The 18,860-nt window shown below is 49.7% G+C and overlaps 1 protein-coding gene across 1 annotated transcript in view; it reads right to left on the bottom strand.

Annotated features, from left to right (window-relative positions):
* Positions 1–18,860, bottom strand: part of LOC147734651 (protein mono-ADP-ribosyltransferase PARP12-like) — a 320,390-nt gene that overhangs the window by 40,070 nt on the left and 261,460 nt on the right. Inside the window, exon 9 of the mRNA XM_086952947.1 lies at positions 16,643–16,718. Within this exon, the coding sequence (XP_086809073.1) occupies positions 16,643–16,718 (76 nt within the window). The remainder of the gene's footprint in view (positions 1–16,642; positions 16,719–18,860) is intronic.

Below are 18,860 nucleotides of genomic sequence, written 5' to 3'. Positions count from 1 at the left end.
TGCTTTTCGCCTTCTTAAATGAGTGCATCGGAGGATCCCTCTAGCCTATGTCATCAGCAATCAAGGCCCAATTTTTGTTGATGATTTTGCGAATCGCATTGCTCTGCGTGCAATATGTGGTTACACATATCATCCTTTCTAGGCTTGCATAATTCTTCTCCTTTGTAGTAAGGAGTACCTCACGGGGGCTGTACCATGCTCGCTTTTGTGCATGTTTGATGAGTCGTCTTGGATAGCCTCTGGCCAGAAGTCTTATTTTCAAATCTTCCGATTGTTTGAAATAATCACCTCTTCTTGTACAATTGCGACGTATACGCAGGAATTGGCATATTGGTAGACTATCCCTTAGGCCGCGAGGATGGTAGCTATTGTATTGTAGTAGAGAGTTGCGTTCTGCTGGTTTCCGGTATAGCATGGTACAGAGTCGTTGTCTTCATGAAAGATGGTAATGTCTAGAAAGTCAACCTTGTTGTTATCTGACTGGAGTGTAAACTGAATGTCTTTATTCTGTTGGTTTAACCAGCAGTGGAAGGTATCCAAAATGACCTTAGTGCCCGTCCACAACATTAGCACATCGTCGATCTAGCGTCTCCACCATGAGATGTGGTCTCGGTAGGGGTTTATTTATTTATTTGGCGATTTTTAGAGCGCGCAAATACCCGAGGGTGTCTCGGCGCTATAGTTGCAGAACTCTCTGGCGGATAGGGGGGAATTAGGCTGGGTTCTTGGGGCTCAGGACATATTTTTCTTCAAAGTCATTCATGTAGATAATGGCCAGGTCCGGCGCCAAGGCTGCCCCCATCGCGACGCCCTTGGTCTGGAGATAAAAGCAATCTTGAAAGATAAAGAAATTCTTTGTCATGGCAATGGTTAGTAGTGCAATGATGAAATCCGTGGGTACAGACATAGGTGCTGGTCCGTTGTCTAATGTCTAATGCCTTGCGTATGACATTGAGGGCCTCGGTTTGCGGGATGCTAGTATATATTGAGACTATGTTGCATGTAACTAGTAATCTTCTTCGACATCTGCATTGAAAATGTCGGGGTGTCATCCTGCCGCAGTGTCATCTTGGTCTGAGCAAGCCGCCAGTCACGTCAGTGCCCAAGGGTCTTCTTGGATCGGAACACAAGGCCGACAGAGCAGGATGTCTTATCAAGTGGTGATCATGCCACAAGTATTTGAAGTGGCACTATGCACAATAGGGGCACCACAGTACATGTGAATGACGTTTACCAATGGAAGCCCCTCCCACTGCCAGCTTAGGTGGAGCATTCCTTTAGGAGACATGTTCCCGGGAGAAGTGTGTAAGGAAATGCCTCTATTCGTATGGTCACTCTCTAGTTTGAGGATTGATGCTGTTAGCTTTTCAACCCTGAAAGTGCACTGAGGCCTGCTAACCAGGCTTTACTTCTCATGCCCTTACCCTTAAACAGGTATGTTGAATTGTCTCATATCAAACTGGCTAAGCTAAATTACCAGCAAGTACCTAGTAAATGATACCCAGGGTAAGTTAGAAGTTCACCCCAGGTGTTGAAGCACAGGTTGCCAGAGATGCCAGTTGGGTTTGAGCTTCAACACAGTTTTTAGTGAAGGAACACAGGCCCTGGGCCCCTCGTTGGCAGGATCCCAAGGCACACTCAGTCAAAGCACATCTGCAGTTCACCAAAAAGTGGGGGCATACCAATGCAAGAAAGATGGCACTTTCTCACACTATGTAAGTAACATTATCCTTTCATGTTTTTATTATCAAAACATGCTCTACCCAGAGCCAATTTAAACCCTGCCTTAGCACTTAATAGGTCTACCATAGGGGCGGCCTACACACATACCAGGAGGAAGCCTGGCTTTGCCGTTACGTTAAATGGCTCGAAAAATGACGTGATGGGAGTTTAGTTTTACCTGTGTCACAAATGGGTGGCACGCCACCCGTCAGCCCCTAGTAAATGGTACTCTAGGTACCCAGGGCATGGCAAACAGAGAAGACCCCTAAGGGCTGCACCACTTATTGTGCCACCCATAGGAGCCCTACACCCTGACACCCACACACGGCCTTTGCAGGCTGAGTGTCTGAGTACAGAACTAAACAAAGAGTCGACATGACACACATCCCTGTATGCCATGCCCACAAAACCCACTGCCCTGGCATACCTCAGTCACCCCTCTAGCTGGGTGCCCTATGCCAGAGGTGTGGGCACAGGTTCATGAGCTCTGTGCCCCTATAGTACCCAGGCCCATTCCTAGGCACTGTAAGTGCAGTGATGCCATTAAGAGTATATGGTGCAGGGAGGTTGTCATTACGAACTCCACAGCACCATAATGGCTACACTGAAGATTGAGAAGTTTAATATGAAACTTCTCAGCACATTAAACCCACACGGATGCTAGTGTGAGATTTAATGTAAAATGCACTACAGAGGGGATCTTAGAGATCCCCCCTGAAACCTAACCTGCAATCCACGTCTTGTCTGAGGGGCTGCCTAGGCTGCCACACAGCAGACATGTTGCTGGACCCCTGGGTGGAGAGTCCTCGCTCTCCTGGGCCTGCAACAATGCACATCCTGGGACGAGGTGCCAAGCCTCCTCCCCAGGGTGGGCAGGGGGAGCTTCAAAGGCATTCCGCCCTCGTGAGCTTCTCCAGATCATTAGCTGTACTCAGCAACTGGCCCCCACCGGTTCTGCCCCCCACTCTGGCGGGAAGACTGGCAGGAAACCCAATGCCAGAAAGGGGGGTGTGCCAACCTGTGCCAACTCCACCCCTCCGGTGGGAGAGGCGAGGTGAAGCACGACCCCGGGCCCTGGCCATCTTGAAGATGGGGAGCCCTGCCCAATCACAACTAGGCTCCTGCCCCCCTCCCACAGGAGAGGAGCAGGCTAGGGGGTGTACCCACCCCAGGACAGGGACCCTTTGGTCCCTGCCCTTGCCCTACCTCTAACACCCCTGAATTTAGCATTTAGGGGCACCCTGAACCTTCCTTCTTCAGATCCGGAGAAGAGAACAAGAAAGAAGATCAAGAAAAAGAAGACCCGCCATGCAGCTGCTAACAACAGGACGACATCAACTGACTTGGCCCCAGCCCTACTGGCCTGTCGATCCTGGAACCTGCCTCTGCTAAATCCCGGTGACTCCTGCGGACAGCAACCTTGGACCTTGACCCTCTCAAAGACTGCAACAGCAATACCCCTTGAGCCAGCCAGGAACCGCGAATCCAGCCCACTCTGCACCCGTCGAGCCCGGCCCTGAGTGATCCAAGACCACAAGGACGTCCCCCCGGTGACTGGGCCCCGAAGGCCAGTGACCAAAGAACCTCCTCGACGACCGAGACAATACCTGCAGCCTCAGAACCAGGGACCCCTCCAACCGCGACCAGCAAAGGGTAAGATTTCCCGACACCCAAAGACACCACTGCACCAGGCGCCCCATGGCCCCCTGTGCCCTCCTTTCGAGTCTTACCTCTTCTCCAAGATCCCAACCTACCTCTCGAAGTAGTGGTCGCACCAGAAGAATCTCCATTCCAAGCCTGCAGCCTTTGTTCACTTTGTATCTTTCACATTGGATAACATGAGCGCCAGACGGCTCAAAAGCACCCTGCACCCAGCCGCCCGAGTGCCGCTGGAAGTGCAACTACTACCCTACTCCCCCACTTGCCCTGAGTATGTGACCAGGAGCTCAACTCCCACAGCCACGTAGCCTGCCTGCTTGCAGCCACCAACCAAAGGCCCCCTACCCTCTATTGGATTGCATTGGGCATACTCTCTCTGCACCCGGCTGTCCCTGTGTCGCTGAGGGTGTAACGAATAGTTTCTTACCTGTCGGTGTAGTTTTGCAGCTTGAAGATCTTTCTGGATTCACTATGCTGTGCATATTCCGCGGTCTTGTGGTTGGGTCCGGATTCGTAGTCTTTTCTCTGTTTTTTTATTTTTTTTGGAGCCCTTGTGGGCGTCGGCGTCACACCTCCTCGGGTGCATTTCCGGTGACGTCGGCATGTCTTGGGCGCCATCTTTGGATTCTTTTTTCCGTGTTTCCTTCTTTTCCGAAGCAATGGCAATGTTCTATTCAGGTGAGAATTTCTTTACCGATTGTCCTTATATTCTCTTACTTCTTCTCCCCCTATTTTCTTTTTTTTTTTTTTTTTTGACCACCTCTTCCCTCTCCAGCCTCATCTTTCTGGCGGAGGTGGGTGGGTTCGCTAGTGAATCCAGAAAGATCTTCAAGCTGCAAAACTACACCGACAGGTAAGAAACTATTCGTTTTGCAGCGTGAATCTTTCTGGATTCACTATGCTGTGCATAGATTTCGTAGCGGTTTCTCATTTCTGTGGTGTCTGGGTAGAAGATGAGCTCTGGTTTCTGAATATATGCTGGAGCACCCTTTGTCCGACTTGTGCTTCTTTGTTCATCTGAACATCCACGCAATAGTGCTTCATGAATGTGTGCACCGAAGCCCATGTTGCCGCCAGGCATATGTCTTGTATGGGTGTATTGACCAGGAAGGCTATTGTAGCCCCCTTTTTCCTAGTGGAGTGGGCACGTGCCCCCTCTGCCAGTTCTTCTCCTGCCTTTTTGTGGTAGAGTTGGATAGTTTGCGCGATCCAGCGTGCAATAGTGGTTTTAGTCACTGCCTTGCCCCTGTAACTGTTGGCGAACGACACAAAGAACTGTTTCGTTTTCCTGTGTCCTTTTGTCCTCTCAAAGTCATGCATGACCGCCCTTCTGGCGTCTAGGGTGTGCAGAGCTCGCTCTGCGCTAGTGGTTGGTTTTTGGAAAAAACTCGGTATCTGTATGGACTGGTTCATGTGGAACCTGGACACCACCTTCGGCATGAAGTGTTTGTCGGTCCTCATCACAACCCTGTCATTGTGTATTTGTAAGTAGGGCTCCTGTAGCGTTAGCGCTTGCAGCTCGCTCACTCTGCGTAAGGACATTATTGCAACCAGGAAAGCAGTTTTCATAGTTAGCATCTGTAAGGAGGCCTTGTGAAGTGGTTCAAAGGGTTCCTTCATGAGTTCCGTCAGGACCACGTTTAAGTTCCATGCCGGTGGTGGCACACGCTTGGGTGGTGCAATCCTTTTCGCTCCTTCCAGGAACCTCTTTACAACCTGTGATGTGAAGAAGCTTCTGACCATCTCACCCCTTGTGTATGCCACTATAGCCGCCAGGTGAACTCTCAAGGAGGACGAGCTGAGGTTTTTCTCCAGTAAGTGTGTCAGGTACTTCAGTACCGTGGAGTCCTTTCTCATTTTATTGTGCAGTCCTTCCCTCCTGCACCACATCGTGAATCTTTTCCACTTTGCGACATAGCACTTCCGTGTGCTGGGCCTTCGTGCCTCCCGAAGGACCCTGAGGGTGCTCTCTGGCAGTCTCAAATGTGCGAACTCTATGTCCTCAGGAGCCATGCTCCTAGGCTCATGCTCTCTGGTTCTGGGTGCAGCACCTCTCCGTTCTGCATGGAGAGCAGGTCTTTTCTTCTGCCGAATCTGTGGGGTGCACACTGTGCCATCTCCATGATCTGCGAGTACCATGTCTGCCTCGCCCACTGTGGCGCGACCAGTATCAGGGTCATGGTGCTCGCTCTGCACTTGCTCAGTACTCTGTATATCAGTGGTATCGGGGGAAAAGCGTAAGCAAATGTCCCGGACCAATCTATCCATAGGGCATTCCCAAGGGACCCTTCTTCGTGTTGTCTGGATGCGAAGTTTCGGCATTTCGCATTCTGGCGTGTTGCAAACAGGTCCACTGATGGCGTTCCCCACCTGTTGAACAGCCTCCTTGTCTCCTGCGCATTGAGCTCCCACTCGTGGGACGCCGAGGTCTGTCTGCTCAGCCAGTCTGCCTGAATGTTCTCCTTCCCTGGTAGGTGTATGGCTAGCAGGTCTATCTGGAGAGGGATGGCCCACCTCCATATCTCCTGCGCCAGCGTTGAAAGCGTTGTTGACTGTGTTCCACCCTGTTTGTTGATGTAGAACATCGCCGTGGTGTTGTCTGTCTGTAGCAACACCCTTTGCCTGTACAGTCTTGTCTGGAAGGCTTTCAGTGCAAGGAAGATTGTCTTCAATTCGAGGTAGTTGATGTGCTTTGTCGCATCTGCTGGCGTCCAAAGACCCCTCACATTGAGTTCCTCCATGTGAGCGCCCCATCCCTTCTGGTGATGGTCACTGTCAGAGTTGGGGGTGTTAGAGGCTGCCCCCTTGTTAAGTTCTCCATGGTCCACCATGTCATCTCCTTCTGCACTGCGTGCGTCACCACCACAAGATCCTCCCAACTGCCCGAAGCCTGTGACCATTGTTCCTGGAGCCATTCTTGCATGGGTCTCATGTGGAGCCGCACATTCGGCACTAGGTGGATGCACGATGCCATCATCCCCATGATCTTGCTCGCAGTCCTCACTGTCCGAGCTTGTCCCTTCCGGTAGAGGCGAGTTTCCCTGACCAGTGCCCTTGCTCTCTTCTCGCTGGGGAACACTTTGCCCTGTAAGGTGTTGATCTCTGCCCCCAGGAAGATCTTCACTTGCTCCGGCTCCATTGATGATTTCTTCCAATGGACGGAGAACCCCAGGTTTATGAGCGTGCTTGTTACTGTATGTGCATGCTGCTTGCACTTCTGGTACGAATTTGCTTTCACCAGCCAGTTGTCCAGGTAAGGGTATACGTGTATCCCCTGTCTTCGTAAGTGCGCTGCGACTGCCGCGAGGCACTTCGTGAATACCCTCGGTGCTGATTTCAGTCCAAAGGCCAGCGTTGTGAACTGGTAGTGGCCTCCTCCGATTGTGAACCTGAGCATATGCTTGTGCTCCTCGTTCATCGGTATGTGTAAGTAGGCGTCATTGAGGTCTATCGTGACCATGAAGTCTCCGACCTGCAATTGCGGCAGCACCTCCTGCAGGGAGGTCATCTTGAACTTTTGTGTTCTTATGAACTTGTTGAGGAACCTTAGGTCTAGGATGGGTCTCATCTTGTCGTCGACCTTTGGTACTAGGAAGTACATTGAGTATATTCCTTTGTTCCTTTCCCTGAAGGGAACTCTTTCTATGGCCTGTTTTTGTAGAAGTTCTTGCAATTCTTCCTGAAGCCTCACCAGCTGTTCTCTTGCTGGTGGCTTTCCCCTCGGTTTTCTGTTTGTTGGCTTTCTCTCCAACTCCAAGCAGTATCCGAATTGGATGATGTTTAGGATCCATTTGTCAGATGTTATTTCTCTCCATTCTTGGAGGTAGAACTTTAATCTCCCTCCCACTGGTGTCATGTGGTCGTAGGTGTTCAGATTGTCCTGACCCCTTCGTACGTGGTGCCCCCTAGGATCTTTTCTGTGGTCGGGCACCCGGAGGTCTCTGAAGTCACTTCGAGGTGGGCTGCTGCCCCCCTCTTCTATTCTGGCCACGTCCATTTCTCCCTCGAAAGGACTGACCCCTTGGCTGGTACTGCCAGGACTGCTTCTGGTGACCTTGCTGAGCCTGCGAGTCTGCCTGGTGCGTTTGCTGGAAGGCCTGGTGCGATGTACCTGGCTGGTTTCCACCTCTCCCGCCGGGCCTCCGTGCCGGGGTGCCTCTTCTGTTGCCTCTGAACTGCAATGCCCCCATGGATCTTGCCGTCTCGTTATCTTTTTTGAGTTGGCATAGTTTCTCGTCAACTGTTGCTCCGAAAAGCGTTTCGCCGTTGAACGGTGTGTTCAGGATACTGTGTTGTACCTCGGGTTTGAACCCTGAGATCCTGAGCCAGGCGTGTCTTCTTTCCGTGACACCCATCATCATGAGTCTGCTGGCGGTGTCTGCTCCGTCCAGGGCCGTCTTAAGGCAAGAATTTGCTGCGTTTTTCCCTTCTTCGATCAATTTTTCGGCCTTCTGCCTGGCATCCTGGGGTAGGTCCTTCACCAACTGCCCCAGCCCCTCCATGATCTGGTATATGTGCCTGTTTAACAGGGCGTTGGAATTAGCCATGCGCCAGTGGGTCGCGGCATTCCGCTCGATCCTTCTCCCCACCAGATCCATCCTCTTGCTTTCCTTATCCGGTGGTGGGCCCGAGGTAGTGGATACGCTCGCCCTCTTCCTAGCTGTGGCCGTGATAATGGAGTCAGCGGAGACCTCGCCCGAATGTAGGCCAGTTCCTTTGAGGAGTGTTTGTATTTTTTCTCTGTTCTGGGAGTTACCGCCTTGCACGTTGCGGGCTCTTTGAACGCTTCCTTTCCCTGAGCCAAGACGCTCTCGAGCATTAGAAGGAACTGGCTTCTTGTTTGTGTTGGGAGCAATGTCTCTAGCAGGAAGTCTGCTTTCTGCTTTTCCTCGTCGAGATTTAGCTTGAATGCAGCTGCTGCAGATTGTATCGCCGAGTTGTATGCCCCGATGTCGTCCGGCGGCGAGGGCCTCGAGGGGTATGAGTCGACCGCCTCCTCCGGGCTCTCGGTGTCGACGTCTAAGTAATCCTCCTCGCGTGGGTCAGAGGTGGCCGACTCGGCGTCCAACCTACTGCCCTCTTCCTCCTCATAGCAGTAATCCTCGTAGGGATTCTCTTCACCTTCCTGGTCGTCGACCATCTCGTCGCTAGGCACATGGTCGTCGACATGTTCTTCTTCCTCTTCGACCAGATCTAGCACGGCGTGCTTGGTCTTGTGTGGAATTTTGAAGGCACTCATCTCGGTGTCGAGCTCCTTCCTCCGCTGCAAGACTTGCCATTTCGGCTTCTAGCCGACGTCTTTTCCTTTCCACCTCGGCCGCGTTTTCGGCTTCGGAACGTTCGGCCCCTCTCTTCGTCGCCTGGCTCGGCGGCGAGATTCTCGGCGTCGACGGCTTGGACGTCGAACCGGCCTTCGGGTCCTTGGACGGCGCTGAGGCTTTAGGGTCTTTCTCCCTCGACGTCGATCGGTCCCTTTCGGCGACGATCTTCGACGCTTTCTGCTGGTCAACAGCTCTCGGCGCCAGGGACTCCTTCTCCGAGGATCTGCTGGGCCTGTTTGTGGTCGCGGATGGCAGATGTCGCTGCTTCGGCGCCTTCGGGCTCTTGGCCTCGTACTTTCGAGACTCAGAGTCTCTCGTGTTCTTATGGGACATCGAGTCTCCTACCTTATCAGGTGTCTTCTTGTAATCGGTCTCTACGACCGTGTAGCTGTCGTCTTCGGCGGCAGCGTTGTCCTCTTCCTCCGAGGTCATCCCCAGCTCGTACAGCGATGGCGTCGGGGATTTTCCTTTGAGGGTGGCGTGTGCTACCCTCTGTCTCTTCCTCACACGATCGTCAAAGTTCTTTTCTCTTCGTCAATGTTCTGTGAAGTCTTCTTTAGTCTTCTTCTCCCAATATCTTCTCCAACTTCCACTCTTTTCAGCACTTTCTCCAAAAATGTCTGGAGCCCACACAGGAACGATCCAGACCCGACCGCGGAAAAAGAATCTGAAGATGGCGCCCAAGAGTGGGAGCTTCCGCAGGAAGCATGCCGATGTCACCGGAAATGCACCCGAGGAGGTGTGACGCCGACGCCCACAAGGGCTACAAAAAAAAAAAAAAAACAGAGAAAAGACTACGAATCCGGACCCAACCACAAGACCGCAGAATATGCACAGCATAGTGAATCCAGAAAGATTCACGCTGCAAAACCACTGTACCTTTCCGACCCTGGGAGACCCCTGAGTCTATGCCCAGTACCTTAAACTCACCTGAAAGCCGATAACTCACTTTCCTTCCCTAGGCTAACATTGACTGGTTTTCACTGAAATTTCTTCTAAGTGGGGAGTTTTGAAACTTTATATTATTCCTCTAAAATCAGTCGAATAACGATTTCCGTAATAGTCATCAATGGAGCGCACACCGCTAGCCCCTCCTCCGGATCGCCCCTCGGGACTCTGGTACTTGCAGTTCTTTAGTGGATCACCCAGGTGGGTGCAAGTCGGTACTTGTAGGACTGATGAATCTCTAGACCCGATACATGTCCCGGGTTTTAGGATATCGCCCGAGACATGTCTCGGGTTTTGGGATAACTTCCCTCATCAGTAGAGAAAGATCGTTAGGGGTAGAAGAGAAGGCCGCCACACAACAGTCAAAGGCCTCAATGCCAGAACCGGCACGCAGGTGCGTCGTCCAAGAGCCCGTCGGCCCAAAGCTCAAGGGAGCCATATTGAGTTTAGTCATCAATGGAGCGCACACCGCTAGCCCCTCCTCCGGATTAGTGGAGATGATTACAGCGAGCTCGCTTTGTGCGAGACTGGGAAAATGTATTTCCCTAACATGTAGCACGTTAACGCTCGCCGGTGCTGCTTAAGCATGTATGCCACACCATGAAAAACACTGCACTCCACGAGCGCGAGCCCAGTCACTCTTATGCTGAAAATGTGCCACTCAAATTTGTTTGCACGCTTGATCTCGCCAAGTCAAACCTGCCCCAACACCCACAGACAGGGACAGTCGGTCCTACAAGGCATCACCTGGCGACCATAGAAAACCCCCACAAAGAGGGGGGGAGGGAGGGGGTAGGAGGCAAAGCTACATCTTGCTATAACAGCACTCGACCGCGCAGCCCTTTACAGGCACAATTGCCCGGCCTGATATCCAGGTGGACAGAACAACCCCATGCAAGGTAATGGACTCACTTACTGCTTAGACCCGACACCCGTAGTACCACAACTGGGCGAGTGGATCCTCAACCATAGAGCCTACAAGTGGTGCGGGCCGAGGCGTACAGCAGTCGGTGGTACCACCAAGTACACGCAGCGCGAGCACAGAGGCCCTGGCATACCCAAGCCCACAACCCCCGCAGACCGAGGAGTCGCTGGAACTGGGGAGTGCCTGGGTATTGGGAACAGAGCATAGCCAATTTGACGAGGGCCCAGAGCAGGGGGTGTGAGGGGTGGGGGGGGGGGGGGGGGGGGGAATGCCTCCAGGGCCCATGGACCCCACAACTGGAAGGGTTCAAGTGTGTGCCCGGCCCAGCAGCTGGCCTGCAAGTGTCTGTGCCTCCTTAATCCTCCAAGGCACTGGATGACTACCACCCGGAGAGAGGCGAGCCAAGGGGTGACCGCCCCTATTAGTGAAAAGTGGGCGGGGGCACAAGAGACGACCGAAGGTACCAACCCAGCGGGCCTCCTGCGGGGCCGGACCAGGGAGCTTGCAGTTGGGATGGGGTCAAAGCACAACACGGAACACACGCGGACAACAGGAGGGGGGCCAGAGGAAGGAGAACATGGACAACGGGAAGGGGATGTGTACAAAGTAAAGCACAATACTGAAACTAAGTAGGAAAGTACCCTACCTCTCTGTGTACGTAGCGCCACTGCTGTCCCATTGGCCAGGGCAAAATAACAATGCTAACGGGAAAACAAGACTTCAGAAACATGATCCGTCAAGTACACCCCTCGTAAAGATGAGAAATATCCTCACAACAGAAATGAAATTAAAACAAGCACCTACGGGCACACGGACAGCAGGAGGGGGGACGGACAGCAGGAGGGGGGGCGGACACGGACAGGGGGGAGGGCGGGAACAGCACACGGTCAGCGGGAAGGGGGGGGAGGCACACGGACAGCGGGAGGGGTGCGGGGAGGCACACGGACAGCGGGAGGGGGGGTGGAAACGGCAGGCACTCACCTGAACCTGGACTTCCTCTGGCGGAGATCGGCCGCACAATGACCAAATGAAACTGACTAAAAAAAAAAAATAAACCCCGCCCACGGCCTTGATGACAATGCGAAAAGGGTGGAGAGGGAAAAAAATGCAGGAACGCCCACGAATCTGGTCCGGCCATGACGGACAGATCTCTGTTCCAATAGCTAGCCTCCATTTATGGAGCTAGCCAATGGAACAGAGGGCGGGACTAAGCAGTACACTGTAGAGACATAAGATTTCTCCTGGGGGCGGAGCTAGGAGCTCCGTGCCCCAGGCGAAACCTAAAAAGGCCCCATATCTTCACTCTACTCTTTTTTCAACGAGTAGACAGTACAGTACACTATCAATTCTCTAATATTTTCTTTGCTTTAGTAGACAACCATCCAGTAGTCCGTTTTCTAGTTCAATATGACAGGCCTTTTATCTGTCTTTAGGCTTCACTGGCTGGCTAACTTCTAATCACCACAGCTAAATTCTGCCTGTGTTGTTTTTGTCTTCATTATGATACAGACTATTTATTTATTTATTTTATTTATGTGCTTCTATAGCGCCTGACTCGATCCCCGGAGGGATATCTCTGCGCTTATGGTGGAAACAGGTACATTTGACCCATGCCTGATCGTAAACAGAAATAGTGAATCATAAACTGATTAGTTGGAAGAAAAAAGGTGAGTCTTAAGGTTTTTGCGAAAGGATAAATGGTTGGTAATGAGTTTCAGTTGAATGGGAAGGGAGTTCCAAAGGACAGGTCCTGTATGTGCCAGAGCACGACCTCCCTGGCGAGATTTTTTTATTTTTGGGACCGGTAATAGATGAAGATTACTCGATCGAAGTGATCGGCCTGGTACATAGGGTAGAAAAGCTTTAGTCAAATATTTGGGTCCCTTTCCTATCAGACACCTATGAATGGTACACAGAATTTTAAACTTCGTGCGTTGCCGCACTGGCAACCAATGAAGTTTGGCTAGTAGGGGGCGGGAGGGAGTTCTAGATGGTACATTGAGAACTAACCTCGCCGCCGTATTTTGGACTACTTGTAGTTTGTTTAATTGGCCTTCATTAGTTGACAAAAGAAGGCCATTACAGTAGTCCAATCTACTGATCACTAGTGCCTGGACTAAAGTTTTCCTGTGACCATCGGGTATATAGGGAAACACCCTTTTCAAAAGTCCGATGGCTCTAAAGCAGGTGCCCGCCACTTGGTTGACATGATGTTTAAAAGTCAGGGCTTGATCAAATAACACCCCCAAGTTTTTGACAGTCTGCTTTGGGACAGGAACTGGTCCTAATTCTGTGGGCCACCACTTCCCAGACCATAGTGTTGCTGCCTCCCCGAACAATAAAACCTCTGTTTTGCCCACATTGCATTGTAGGCAATTCTCAGCCATCCAACATGACACAGCCCTCATGCCTTCTGCAAAGGATTTTTGCAGGGCAGGTGAGAAAGTTTTGAAGGGGAACAGTAGCTGGGTGTCATCAGCGTAGGATATCGGGGTAAACCCAAATGGCCTCACTAAGTCGGCCAGGGGGGACACGTACACATTAAATAATGTGGGGCTTAGGCATGAGCCCTGTGGCACACCCCTGGTGAGCTCCCTAGAGATGGATTTATGGGAGCCCAGCCTGACTTCTTGAGAGCGGCAGGAAAGGAAGCTTTCTACCCAAGATAGGGCCGTTCCTCCCATCCCTACACCTCTCAGACGGTCGAGAAGCACTTCATGAGACACCGTATCGAAAGCAGCAGACAAATCCAACAGCACCAGAATCATAGACCCCCCACCATCAAGTGTCAACCTGATGTTATTGGTCACTTCTAGTAGGGCCGATTCAGTGCTGTGGTTTGGCCTGAACCCAGATTGAGAAGGGTCCAGGCCTTCTGCTGCTTCAAGGTGATTCGATAGGTGGGTGTTAACGTGCTTCTCCGTCATCTTACCGATGTAGGGTAGGAGGGAAATGGGCCGAAGGTTGGACAAATCTGTCCAGGGGAAAGCCGCCTTCGCCCTAATAGGGTTTACCACCGCTATCTTCCATTCTCTCGGGACTTGTCCTTTCGTCAGTGAGATGTTCATAACTGACTGGATGGAGGGCCCCAAGATGGAAATTAACGGGGCCACCATTTTTGCAGGAAGGTGATCGTTCGGGGAGCCAGTTTTCATATGGTTAATGAGGAGTGGGAGATCTAAGTCACTAACTGGGGGAATAGTAAGAAAGGTGTTTTTAATCTGTTCAGGGATTGCACATGGAGGGGGGGCCCTGTTACTGTGCCTTGTGAAGCCAAGATTTTATTATAAATCAAATTTATTTTGTCCTCAAAGAACATGGAAATTTCGTCGCACAGTGTCTGTGAGGCATCGTCAGGGCTCTCACTAGCTGATGGCTTAACAAAACTTAGCAAGATTTTAAATAATTCCCTCGGACAGTTTCCCGCCTCTTCTAGTTGTAGGGATAAATAATTTTTCCTTGCGAGTTTTATGTTTTTATAATATTTTGACTGAGCTTCTAAAAACATTTTCCTTTCTTGCTCATTTTTTGATTTCCTCCATGCTTTTTCTAATCTCCTGCATTTCTGTTTTTCCTTCCTGAGATCCAACGTGTACCACTTCTCTTGTTTAGTAGGAGGGTACTGTTTATGAAGTTTTAACGGGGCGAGAGAATCAATAGCTGATGTAAGAGATTTATTATATTTTTCCAGTGCCTCTTCAGCTGTGTCTCCTTCGGTAAATTGAGGTTGTTGCCAGTGTTCCCTCAGATTCTCAACTGATATTTTGTACCATTGGCGACGGAAAATAGGAGGAGATGGTGTTCTGGGGGATTGTTTGGTGGGTCCTGCCAGATAGAACTCAATCAAGAAATGATCGGTCCAATGGATTTCTGTAGCAGGAAGGCACCTTATTTTAGTACAGTTAGTGAAAATAGAGTCAAGGGTACGGCCAGCTGTGTGAGTTGGCCCGCTGTTTTTTATCTCTAAACCAAGATTGGACAGATCTGCTGCTAATTGTATAGATTCATGATCTTCGGGGTTATCCATATGTATATTAAAATCCCCAAAGAGAAGAAAGTCCTCCTTAGCTCTGACATGGGGGGCCAGTAATTCCAGAAGAGACAAAGCAAAATCTGGATTCTGTCCCGGTGGGCGATATGTTAGTGCGCCCTTCCATGAGATATTACTTGTCAGGATAATTTTGAAAATCATGATTTCCAGAAGAGGGGTAAAACTCTGTTCTATCATTACTATCTTAAAGGAGTCTTTAAAAATGATCGCTAATCCTCCTCCAGTTTTGATAGGCCTATCCACATGTATGATTTTATAACCCACTGGGACCCCTAATGTAATAGCAGTAGTAGTGTGGGGTTTCATCCACGTTTCAGTGAAGAAACATATATCGGGTTGCTTAGAGGAAATCAGATCCCAGATCTGAAGTTGGTGTTTTGGAAGGGATCGTACATTAAGGAGAAGACACTTAAGTTCTATGGGGGAGGTAGATATGAAAGCATTAGCATAAGAACTGTCAGTTGGCAACATAGATTGATAGCGACATTGTCGACAAGAAAAGCAACCCTCAAGTATCTTGCCGGGTAATTGTGTAGCACAAGTGCGCGTAGGTTGAAGCTGGCGCAGGAAACTAGCAGAATACGAAATGAATCGAGTACCTGCAATAGCGGGGTCCATAGCACAAAGGGCCCTAGCCCCTACGCCGCGTCCTGTCGCGGACGGGCGCAGACGGGCAGCTCTTCGGCGGGGCTGCGCGCGACCGCTGCGCGCTCGTAATCCTGCGAGGGCTAAATAACCCCCAGGAAGTCAAACACTAGAGCGCTACCCGCTCTTCGTGCCGTCCGACCGGAAGTGCCTGCAGGTCCCCGCAAGGAGTGTCAGGGAGGCGGCTCCGGTAGTCAGTGATGGCGTGTGGTGCAGGGGGAGGTGAGATTTTAAAAACAAATTACAAGTTACACTTATTAAAATACAACAGCGCTAAATTTACAACAGCACTAAATTTCTAAGCGCTAACAAGCACTTACTGCCCAGGACAGGTCAAATGCAAAGCGGGTCGGAGACACTGCCACTGTCTCCTTCCCACAGCGAAATGCGCTCCTGCTCCGCCTAAATAACCCCCAGGAAGTCAAACACTAGAGCGCTACCCGCTCTTCGTTCCGTCCGACCGGAAGTGCCTGCAGGTCCCCGCAAGGAGTGTCAGGAAGGCGGCTCCGGTAGTCCGTGATGGCGTTTGGTGCAGGGGGAGGTGAGATTTTAAAAACAAATTACAAGTTACACTTATTAAAATACAACAGCGCTAAATTTACAACAGCACTAAATTTCTAAGCGCTAACAAGCACTTACTGCCCAGGACAGGTCAAATGCAAAGCGGGTCGGAGACACTGCCACTGTCTCCTTCCCACAGCGGAATGCGCTCCTGCTCCGCCTAAATAACCCCCAGGAAGTCAAACACTAGAGCGCTACCCGCTCTTCGTGCCGTCCGACCGGAAGTGCCTGCAGGTCCCCGCAAGGAGTGTCAGGGAGGCGGCTCCGGTAGTCAGTGATGGCGTGTGGTGCAGGGGGAGGTGAGATTTTAAAAACAAATTACAAGTTACACTTATTAAAATACAAAAGCGCTAAATTTACAACAGCACTAAATTTCTAAGCGCTAACAAGCACTTACTGCCCAGGACAGGTCAAATGCAAAGCGGGTCGGAGACACTGCCACTGTCTCCTTCCCACAGCGAAATGCGCTCCTGCTCCGCCTAAATAACACCCAGGAAGTCAAACACTAGAGCGCTACCCGCTCTTCGTGCCGTCCGACCGGAAGTGCCTGCAGGTCCCCGCAAGGAGTGTCAGGGAGGCGGCTCCGGTAGTCAGTGATGGCGTGTGGTGCAGGGGGAGGTGAGATTTTAAAAACAAATTACAAGTTACACTTATTAAAATACAACAGCGCTAAATTTACAACAGCATTCATTCAGTATTCATGTTTCTTTTTCTAAACACACAATACACATTAACATTCATGAGCATAAATAGCACAAGCTTGGAAGTGGAAAGCACTGCCTGTGTTTTTTAAGAGCTTATTACACATACCTTGTATCCCACCTCTGTCAATAACGACTTATCCCAATATGATGGGATTGACCCTTCTTGTAGAGGTTCTGCCCGTCTGTGTGAAAAAACAAAACTTAAGATAAATGCAAATATAATCATATTGGCACTTTCATGAACAAACAATAGCCTAACACTTCTCAGACACTGATCAAAAGCGGATTCTATAGTAGGCAATATTCTTAATAGTTTTCCATGAATACAGCATTCTAGAATAAAATCCCGCAACTCCAGACTTCAGAGACAGAAAGACAGAGAAGGAGGGAGGAAGAGGGAGAAGTACTCTCAATATTGCATAAACCTGCAATCTAATAGAAAAGATATATTGATTGTTTTTGTGGAACAGTCAGTCTCTGATACTGTATCTAAATAAACAAGGCAAGCTAATCTAAAGTGGTAATGTGCCTCTTATTATTTGCTCCATTTAGGTTCTGATGTGAAGAAGCACTAGCAAATGTATTTAAGAAATATTCTAAATACATTTTCCTTAATTGACAAACCTTTTGCCATGCTAAAAATGAAACTTCATTCACAAAAGCAGGATCGGGATATATGAAGAGATGTTAATATACCTGTGGGATTTCTGTGAAGTACGGCAAAGTTTCCGTAGTCTTGGCCCTAGCGTCACGGTTAGGAATCAGTGACAGAATGGAATCAAAAGAGGTAAACGTGTAGAAAGTAATAACCTTGCATGCATTCCCAAACATTTTGAATGCCTTCACACACTTATCTGCACTACTAAACGTACATATAAATCATGAAGAGAACATACCTCTTTCCCTAAATTTCCCATGAGTGACACTTGCGGATTTGCCTCAATGTGAATAATCTGCATATGTAAACTCAAGGAACTCATTTGTTAGCCAGGGAAGGTTTGCAAGACTTACTTTTCCCCACGCTTACACCAAATGGATTTTTTAATCAATTAGTTATTCTTAAATCAACACAAGGCTTAGTTATGACTTTCAAAATCAAGTTCCATAATTTCCTAAACTACATTTCTTCTTTGTAAAATACATATATAGGTTGTCTCTTATTTATGCCACCATCACTTTATGTAAAATATAAACATTGTTTCAGCTTGCAAAACCTTTCACGTGTATAAAATATCTGCTTCTGCATGCAACACCAAAAGGAAAAGTTGCTGAAAATGTAGGAGCTAATAAAGATCTGTCACAAAAACGAAAGGATTTCCAGACATTGCAAAATTTCTATTTGTAAAGCCTGTCACTTGGAGCTCTTGGGGCCTTGTTGGTCACAAGCTAGTACTTCCAAGTCAGTTGTTATATCCTGTGTGTATACTGTTTAAGACTTGTGGCCGGGCTACCGATACACTTACACGGTACTTGGATAACAAAGTACGTGTTAGCACTCTGCTTTCAAGGGGCAGTGAAGTAGAGCAGTCAGGGCTTACTCAAGGACGCTGTAGCAGAGGGTAGAAACGGGGATAGATAGAAGACACATAAAACAACCATCTGCCAGCTCTGCTGTCAGAAAACCATTCTTATCGGCCAACGACCATAGGACAGACAACTCCACGTCGTCAGCAAGTCCTCCTCTATTTTGAACGGTGCTTCACAGCCTGGTACCACCACATATAACACTATGGTGTCACTTGTATGAACTACGCAGATGATACTTAATTATTGTTCTTAACAAAACAGATGCCGCCCAGTTACAAGCATTCTATCAGTTTATTTCGACTGTCTCATCTTGGCTCCATTCCAATGATTTTAAGATAGGAATATGCTACTTACCAGTATGCATCTGTTCTTGGCATGAAGGGCTGCTGACATTCATATCTGTGCATAGATCGCCGCCTAGTGTTGGGTCTGGATGATTGCACATTGTTGTCCTGGAAGAGTCTTCGAAGGATCACGAGATAGGTGGCTCCTCCCCTGGACTACAGTGTGCATGGGCATCCTCTCCATCCTCAGATTGTTTTTCGCCATTGTGGCAGAGATGGAGTGTAATACAGTAAGTGATGACCATGCTTGAGAATGATTCTGAGTGCTACAGCTGCAACAGGCACCGGGGAGGAGGGCGGGCGATATGAATGTCAGCAGCCCTACATGCCAAGAGCAGATGCATACTGGTAAGTAGCATATTCGGTTCGAGGCATGTGGGCTGCTGAATTTATATCTGTGCATAGAATATATAGCAGTCCCTCCATTAGCGGCGGCCGGATGTGCCAGCTGCA

The sequence above is a fragment of the Lissotriton vulgaris genome, chromosome 1_2 (genome assembly GCF_964263255.1).
Source record: "Lissotriton vulgaris chromosome 1_2, aLisVul1.2, whole genome shotgun sequence".
NCBI lineage: Eukaryota > Metazoa > Chordata > Amphibia > Caudata > Salamandridae > Lissotriton > Lissotriton vulgaris.
This window is presented reverse-complemented; position numbering and strand designations above follow the sequence as displayed.